General features: G+C 47.3%; 2 protein-coding genes across 2 annotated transcripts in view; one reads left to right on the top strand and one right to left on the bottom strand.

Moving 5' to 3' along the window:
* LOC119363649 (endoplasmic reticulum metallopeptidase 1-like) overlaps nucleotides 1-7,980 on the top strand; it is a 41,155-nt gene extending 33,175 nt beyond the window's left edge. The window contains exons 17-21 of the mRNA XM_037629017.1: nucleotides 867-1,027; nucleotides 1,711-1,868; nucleotides 1,975-2,057; nucleotides 2,146-2,231; nucleotides 7,544-7,980. Of these exons, the coding sequence (XP_037484914.1) occupies nucleotides 867-1,027; nucleotides 1,711-1,868; nucleotides 1,975-2,057; nucleotides 2,146-2,231; nucleotides 7,544-7,687 (632 nt within the window). The 3' untranslated portion in view covers nucleotides 7,688-7,980. The remainder of the gene's footprint in view (nucleotides 1-866; nucleotides 1,028-1,710; nucleotides 1,869-1,974; nucleotides 2,058-2,145; nucleotides 2,232-7,543) is intronic.
* LOC119363650 lies at nucleotides 5,351-7,100 on the bottom strand. The gene is made up of 2 exons (XM_037629018.1): nucleotides 5,772-7,100; nucleotides 5,351-5,490 (listed from the first exon to the last, which is right to left on the bottom strand). Exons 1-2 carry the CDS (start codon nucleotides 6,850-6,852, stop codon nucleotides 5,444-5,446), a joined length of 1,128 nt encoding a protein of 375 aa, XP_037484915.1. The 5' UTR covers nucleotides 6,853-7,100; the 3' UTR covers nucleotides 5,351-5,443.
* Nucleotides 7,981-8,522: the final 542 nt, after the last annotated feature.

Genomic DNA, 8,522 nt, shown 5'->3' with positions numbered 1-8,522 from the left:
TCTACCCGCCGGTTCTAGGCCCCTGTGGTCCATTCTTCCCTCACATCCCCTCTCGTCCTGTCTCCACAAACCCTAGCTCGCTCGCCTACTCCGCGGTCGCTGCTGCCTCCACCTGTTGCCGGCTCTCACCCTCCATCGGCCTTCTGCCACAACTCCCTGAGCCATCACTGCCACTCCCTGCAGGTGGCCACCGTGCCTCCCACCTCCCTCCCTCTCTCCGCCTCCCTTTCCCAGCTCCCATATCTCCCAGATCCATGCCACGATCATAGCGGCTCGAGGGTGATGGATCTGCAAGCACAGAGAGTATATACAGAGGAAAGGGAGATATGCAGCAGAATAAGGGGAGACTACAAACCCTAAAGCTAAGGAAGAGTGTATAATACTAGTAGAGTCACTATAGGAAGGAAGGTTTATTTCCTTTCAGAAGGCATATCTGTATTTGGTTGCTACTAAGCAATGTTTTGATTGTCATTTGGTCTTCTTGAACTAAATCAAGAACTGAAAACATGGCGTGTCTCAATCAAGAACTGACATCAAGTTTTTCTTTCAAAAAGTTCCAGTGATTGAAAAACTCAACTGACTTTTCAAACGCCCATGAATATTTTGCTGGGACAATAATTTTCTGCATATAAGATATCTGCTACAAAAACCCTTTGTCAGCTTGTGGGCTACATGTTTTTATGCTTTATTTTATCATAACAAGAGTCTCCTGGTATTCTACGTCTGCACTCTTATGCTTTAATATGGATGCAAGAAGAAATGAAGAATTACCTTAGCTTATGAATATCTGTGGTCTGTCGACCAGATGTTGAACTTAGGAACTATGATAGTATTCCTTTATGCTGCATGTTTGATGACATTTTCAGATGCTAGTAACATTGTGGAGTCAAACTATGGTTTCTCTGTGGTTGATGCTAATTCGTTGGAGTTTGTTTTCAACAACGCACCTGAGGCAGCAAAATGGCTAAAAGATAACTCAGAGTTATCCTTAAAAGAAAAATATCGATCTGATAGAAGCACGTGGGTGGTAAGTAAATTTTCTCGAAAACTTTGATAATGTGACATCCAGGCAAATCCTTGCAAGTACCTTCTATTGCAGCAATCTATTGTTAGGTTAGTAAATATGCTCTGCTTTTCGTGGTGGAGCATTATCTGGACCTACATGAGGGATCCCTAGTTAATGTAGAAAATTTGTGATAAACAGGACAGGATGATCAGTCATCACAAATAGGATGACCAATAAGTAGTGTAGGAGGTTGATTATATTTTCTACTCCCTCCGTTCGTAAATATTTGTCTTTCTAGAGATTTCAACAAATGACTACATACGGAGCAAAATGGGTGAATCTACACTCTAAAATATGTCTATATACATCCGTATAAAAAAAAGGGCAACCTGGTGCATGTAGCTCCCGCTTGCGCAGGGTCCAGGGAAGGGTCCGACCACTTTGGGTCTATAGTACGCAGCCTTTCCCTACATTTCTGTAAGAGGCTGTTTCCAGGACTTGAACCCATGACCTCATGGTCACAAGGCAGCAGCTTTACCACTGCGCCAAGGCTCCCCTTCTTTATATACATCCGTATGTGGTAATCATTTGAAATCTCTAAAAAGACAAATATTTAGGAACGGAGGGAGTAGAATACATGCATAAATGAAAGATTTTGCCATCCTTTGTTCTTAGTATTTGCTTGAGTTTGTCTTATTTTGCAGGCATTATATCCTGTCCCTTTCTTGTTCTCCGGAAGTTTGAAGTTTCCTGCACAAACTGAAGAGATTAGAAAGCACCACCAGCATTTCCCTCAGCTAGTTGTTCAGAAGACATCAAGTAACAATTGGAACCGACGGGTGCATCTACAGCTCTCACTTGGGTAAAAATTTAACTGCCATGGTGCCAAAAATAAAAATTAAAGAAAGCAATCTTTAAACCATGATGTCACATATCTTTTCCATTTTTCTATATGTTATATGTGTCAGTTCATTATCGGAGGTTTGGTCCACTTCGCTCAATATTACTGGTCCATTATCGAATTGGTCTTTTGCTGACAGCACACTTCCAGGTGCTTATATTTACTCCCTGCTATTCATTTACTTTTTCTTCTTTTAGCTATCAAGAGACTAATACTTCACTGTGGTTTCCTTCATCAGCTCCTCAAACTGTAAGCGGTGGACCACCATCATATATCTGTCGACTTACTGGACAAAGTAATGAGAATTGGTCTTTCTGGTTAGAGGTAATGATATAGGCCTCGTCATCACCCATAGTAGTAGGTGCTTCCTCCACTTCACTTTACCTGTCAACCAAACTGTCCAGTTTATTTAACCTGTCCAAGTTGTTATGAAGTGAGCCTATATTCCATCGGGCCAACAGGCCAGCACATATACATGAAGGGAAATAAGCAAAGAAGCCCCTATACAATATGATAACTACACACACAGCACAACCCTGTTCTAACACCCCCCCTCAAACTCAAGGGGGATCTTGGACACCGAGTTTGGACAGGAAAAAGCTGTGTTGGGACCGTGTCTGAGCTTTCGTCAGAAAATCAGCAAGCTGAAGCTCCGAGGGCACATAATGAGGGGCCACAATTCTGTCTTGCACCTGAGAACGAGTGTAGGAGGCATCAACACCGATGTGCTTGGTGAGCTCATGCTTAACAGGATCACGGGCAATGCTGAGTGCCCCAGTGCTGTCGGAGAGCAGAGGGGTCGGTGTAGCAGTGGAAACACCAAAATCCTGAAGAAGCCATCGTAGCCAAGTAATTTCTGCAGTCACGGACGCCATAGCTCGCAGCTCAGCCTCAGCACTGGAGCGAGATACAGCATTCTGCTTCTTGGTCTTCCAGGCAATCAGGGAGGAGCCAAGAAAAACACAATAGGCAGAGAGAGAGCGGCGATCAGTGGGATCGCTGGCCCAGGTAGCATCACAGTAGGCCTGAAGCTGAAGAGAGCTGGAGCGAGGGAAGAATAAGCGACGAGTCACGGTACCACGAAGGTAACGAAGAACACGAAGAAGGTGACTGTAGTGAAGTTGAGTGGGAGCAGAGACAAACTGACTTAGAATGTGCACAACATAAGAAATGTCAGGACGAGTGATGCCTAGATAGACAAGGCTCCCAACAAGATGGCGGTAGCGTGTGGGATCTGCAAGGGGTTCACCCTCACCAGGACGAAGATGGAGACCAAACTCCATAGGAGTGTCAACCGTGCGCTGATCAGTGAGGCAGGCACGAGTGAGAAGATCTTGGATGTACTTCTCTTGAGAGAGATAAATACCCTCAGGGGAAGAAATGATCTCAAGTCCAAGAAAGTAGCGAAGAGAACCCAAATCAGTCATCAAGAATTGCTCATGTAGACGTTTCTTCACAAAATCAATGAATTGGTGGTCAGCCCCTGTGATAATCATGTCATCAACATAGAGTAGTAAAAGGGTGCGACCGCGAGGAGAAGTGTGAATAAACATAGCAGGATCATGAACACTAGCAGAGAACCCGATCCTTGTGATGACGGCGGAGAAACGCTCAAACCAGGTACGAGGAGCTTGTTTCAGCCCGTAAAGAGCGCGCCGAAGGCGACAGACAGTGCCATCAGAGACAGTATAGCCAGGAGGCGGCTGCATATAGACCACTTCCCGCAGCTCACCATTCAAGAAGGCATTCTTGACATCTAATTGAGAGATGGACCACTGCCGAACAGCAGCAACAGCCAAAAGAGTGCGAACAGTGGTCATGTGAGCAACAGGAGCAAAAGTCTCATCATAGTCACGACCATACTCCTGCTGGAAGCCACGCGCAACAAGACGAGCTTTGTAGCGCACGAGAGAACCATCTGAATGTGTCTTAACCTTGTAGACCCATTTGCAAGTGATGGGTCTAACGCCTGTAGGCAGGGGTACAAGGTCCCAAGTGCCTGTGCGCTCAAGAGCATGAATTTCCTCTGCCATAGCATGCTGCCATTCAGAATGAGCAGCAGCCTCACGATATGTAGACGGCTCAACAAGAGTGGTAGCAGCAGCAACATAGTACGCAGGAGGCTGGAGAGTGTGGCGATCACGCAGATTATACCGAGGAGCAGGAGGGGTAGGTGGTTCTGAAGGAATGGGACCCAACAGGGAAGGAGTGGAAGTGGAAGTGGGCGCATCCGAGGGAGAAGGGTGCCGAGCACGACGGGAGTAGACAAAAGGAAGCGGAGAGAGAGGGGAAGTGGAAGGTGGCGCATCAGAGGGAGAAGGGTGTTGAGCACGACGGGAGTAGGTAAAAGGAAAAGGAGAGAGAGTGGATGGCTCAACCCGAGTAGGAGAGTCAGGAATAGAAACCTCATCCTGTGTAAGCTGAAGCTCATGAGCAGACACAGGTGAAAGGCTAGGAGTGGACCTACCAGGTGACGATAAAGGTGAAGAATCAGGTAGAGTCAAAAAAGAGAGAGGCTCGACTAACGACTCGGTTGTGGCAGTAGAGGAATGACGAGGGTAGAAGGAGCGAGACTCATCAAAAGTGACATCTTTGGAGATTCTCAGTCTTCGAGCAATAGGGTCCCAGCAACGGTAACCTTTGTGCTCCAAACTGTAGCCAAGGAAAACACATTCAACATATTGAGCAGTCAATTTGGTGCGTTCATGAGGGTGGAGAAGAACAAAACAGGCACAACCAAACAGGCGTAGACCACTATAATCAGCTGGACCATCACCTAGATGATCAACTGGTATCCCTCCCTGAAGAGCAACAGAAGGCTGAATATTAATGAGATAAACAGCGTAGAGACAGCCTCAGCCCAAAAGTGCGGGGGAACAGCAGAAGATAAAAGAAGAGCCCGAGCAGTCTCAAGGACGTGACGATGTTTGCGTTCAGCCACCCCATTTTGAGCGTGTGCACCAGGACAGGAATACTGAGGAAGGGTACCCTGTTCAGCAAGGAAACCACGAAGCGCACGAGATAAGTACTCGCCAGCCGAATCAGCACGAAAAACTCGAACAGAGGAATCATACTGAGTGCGAACCATGGTAGCAAACGACTTGTAAATTTGAAGCACTTGACTACGAGATGACATAAAGTAGATCCAAGTGTGGCGAGAAAAATCATCAATGAAAATTATATAATATTTGTGACCCCCTTTCGAAACAAAGGGGGCAGGACCCCATACATCAGAGTGAACAAGTTCAAAAGGTCGTTGAGAAACAGAATTACTAGAGGGATATGGAAGTTGTATCTGCTTGCCAAGCTTACAACCCATACAAGTTAGTGAACTATCACCAGATACAGACCCTAGAACACCACTCCTAACCAAAGAAGACAAGCGGGAGCCAGAAATGTGACCCAATCGATGATGCCACTGAGCGAAGGATGTGGTGGAGGTGGCAGCTGAAGCAAAAGGGGTGGTGATGTCCGACTGGCTAGAGGACGCAGCGGAAGGAAGGCGCAGCCAATCGAGCTCCCAAAGGCGCTGAGAGTCATGGCGCCGAGGACCGATCCCAACCAGAGTCCCCATACGACGATCCTGAACACAACAAGAGTCAGAATCCAGAATAACACGACAACCCAAGTCAGTAAGTTGACCAGCAGATAGAAGTTGCATAGTCAGTTTAGGAACATGAGAAACGGCAGGGACATGAAAAGAAGACGTGGAAAGAGTCCCTCTTGCGGCAACAGAAAGAGAAGTGCCATCTGCAGTCTGAACTGTAAGAGGAGAAGGCACGGAATTGACAGCACAAAGATGATCTCTGTGTGGTGTCATGTGGAAGGAGGCCCCAGAATCAAGAATCCAGGGCAAAGATGTACCTGACGAAGAGTGCGGTGGTGGACCAGACGTCTGACCAGCAGAACCAGCAGAACCTGAGGATGGTGCAGAAGCAGTAAGGCGGCGCAGCAAGGTGAGCATCTCCTGGTGAACCTTCTCAAGGGAGCCCTCACGAAAATTAGAGGAGCCTCCCGAGTCCTTTTGAGGACGGCCACCACGGCGACCCTGTTTCCTCCTCTTGATGCACTCCGTGATCATGTGACCATCCTGCTTGCAGTAGTTGCAGAAAGCACTAGTGGAGGTTGCTGCCACCTGTGTAGAAGAGGGCACACCAGGCAGCGGTGGTGGAACGCGGGCAGCCAGGACTGCTGAAGAGGATGGCAATAAGCCCGTGCTCCGTAGGCGCACCTCCTCAGATCGCACCTCAGCAAGGGCCTCCAGAGTAGAGAGCCGAGGATGGCGTGCCAATAGCTGAGCACGACTCTGCTCGAACTCCGGCCGGAGGCGAGTGAGGAAGTCGTAGAGGCGACGAACCTCCAGCTTAGCTTGTTGCCGCACACAACACTGACATCTGCGACAAACATCAGCTCCTAGAGAGTCCAATTGGCGCCACACCGCCGACATCTCCTTGTAGAAATCATCCACAGTAGCATCTCCCTGTTGTAGTTGTTGCTCTTGATGAACAACAGAGAGATACATGGCATCCCCTGTAGACTCATAGCGATGGCGAAGATGCTCCCACATCTGATATGCAGTGGTAAGGGCCACCACATCCATGGTGAGATCAACATCCATGCTGTTCACCAAGATAGAAGAGGCTCGAGCATCATCATTTGTCCATTGCTTGTATAAGTGGAGTTGATTCTGATACTCTTCAGTGGCCTCTTCAAAAGCATCTAGCATCTCACGTTGCTTGGTTTCATCGGCATCAACAGGGAAGGCCAACTCAGCTGGAGGAGTGGGCAGCAGGGGACAAGGCAGAGCACCAGAGAGGTGCTCCCAGACCAGCTGGCCCCTCATGTGCAGCTTCATGTGCTGCACCCAGTCCCTGTAGTTCTGTCCGTTGAAGATAACAGGACATCGTGGGACTGGGACAGCACCGGTGGTGGTGGAGGGCGCCATTGCAGCAGAGCAGCAACAGCAGCTCGTTGAAGACCAGCAGCAGCAGGAGGCACAGCTTGATGGCAGCAGCAGACCAGGAGGAGAAGAGCAGCAGCAGCAACTCGTTGAAGAAGAGCAGCAGAGAAGAGGAGCAGCAGCAGCAGCAGCTCGTTGAAGAGCAGCAGCAGCACGTTGAGGCGGCGGCGCCGGCCGGGAAGGACGGCGGCAGCAGCGGCCTGGAACGGCGGCGGCCTGGACCAGCAGGCGGCAGCAGCTACTAGGAAGAAGAGGGGAGAGGCTCGATGAAGAGAGGAGCGGCGGCCGGCGGCAGCGGCGGCGACCAGAGGCGGCGGCGGCGGCTGGGGAACCTAACCCTAGCTCTTATACCATGTTATGAAGTGAGCCTATATTCCATCGGGGCCAACAGGCCAGCACATATACATGAAGGGAAATAAGCAAAGAAGCCCCTATACAATATGATAACTACACACACAGCACAACCCTGTTCTAACACAAGTGACCTGTAGTAGTAATTAACAACCCTTTTTTTATCTAACTGATGGGCACAATTATCGTGAAACAGCAATTACGAATAAACATGACATATAGCAAAACAAACGGAGTATTGTTTCGTTTGCGACTGATGTAAATGACACGTACAGCTTGAGTTCATTTACTTGAAATAATAAGCAGCTTCCTGAAATAATTGCAGGCAAACTCTTCTGAACCGCTGAGAGTCGATGTGGCTGTACTCGACCAGTTTCTTGTTGATAGTGCCAAAGAACTGAAGAGCCTCTTTCCAAGTTGGGCAGATATGACAGTCTTCACCACATTTTTCTCAACTTACCATTTGTAAACTCTGTATAATTGTAAATCTGTGTATTTAGGAGGGGGAAATTAAATAGGTATCCTATGTTTCGGGGGCAGGATGTATTCTTCTCCCCAGTAGGTGGTGCTGGTCTTGATGCCACCTTATTTGTAATATCATCAAAACAATAATTTAATATATAGTGGTTTCAAAATGGAAAAACCTGAAACAAAAATAAACTGGTATAGCGACCCCAAATATTCACCATGTAGCACGTACTCCATTCATATTATAAGGTGGAAACAAATTTGGAGAGTCAAGTTTGACCATCAATTTGATCAATGAAATGTGGGTTCTGTGCTACATTACACCATTAAATTCATATTCAGAAGTAGTCATGGTATAAATTCTTGTCATGACTCAAATATTATGTTCAAAGTTACATCTCAGATTGCATGTGTGCTTTATAAATTGAAATAGAGGGAGTATGTGCTAGAAAACTAGAATTGTCCGTGAACTAAGTTTAGAATGAAACCAAATATGGCCCCCACTCCTTTAATTGTTCACTGCAAAACATCTATGAAAACCCAAACTCCTCGTTAAACGTTCAACCCACTTCTTAATTTGCGTTTGAATCACACGTAAAATTGCGGGGGCAAATAACCTGCTTCTTGTCTATTTGCGTTTGTATCACACATAAAATTGCGGGGGCAAAATCCTTTGCCAAGCAGCAAAGCTCAGAAATTGCAGCGGCATATGTTTGAGCATATTCCAAATCCCGTTGCTTCCTAGGACGTTTTGATTTACTTTTCCATGGAGATCCATAAACTGGTGGAAGTGGTGGAACACCCTTCTCACTCAGCAGTACAATCTCCTTGCCCGA

The sequence above is a fragment of the Triticum dicoccoides genome, chromosome 2B (assembly GCF_002162155.2).
Source record: "Triticum dicoccoides isolate Atlit2015 ecotype Zavitan chromosome 2B, WEW_v2.0, whole genome shotgun sequence".
Lineage (NCBI taxonomy): Eukaryota > Viridiplantae > Streptophyta > Magnoliopsida > Poales > Poaceae > Triticum > Triticum dicoccoides.
Note: the sequence above shows the minus strand (reverse complement) of the source record. Positions and strands in the feature narration are given on the sequence as shown.

Bases quoted from the DNA above. Each gene is read 5' to 3' on its own strand.
- LOC119363650 (XM_037629018.1), bottom strand. From the start codon at position 6,852: ATGGCGCCCTCCACCACCACCGGTGCTGTCCCAGTCCCACGATGTCCT. The intron at 5,491-5,771 runs GTACATCTTTGC...TGTTGTGTTCAG, and splicing joins ACCACCGCACTCTTCGTCAG to GATCGTCGTATGGGGACTCT.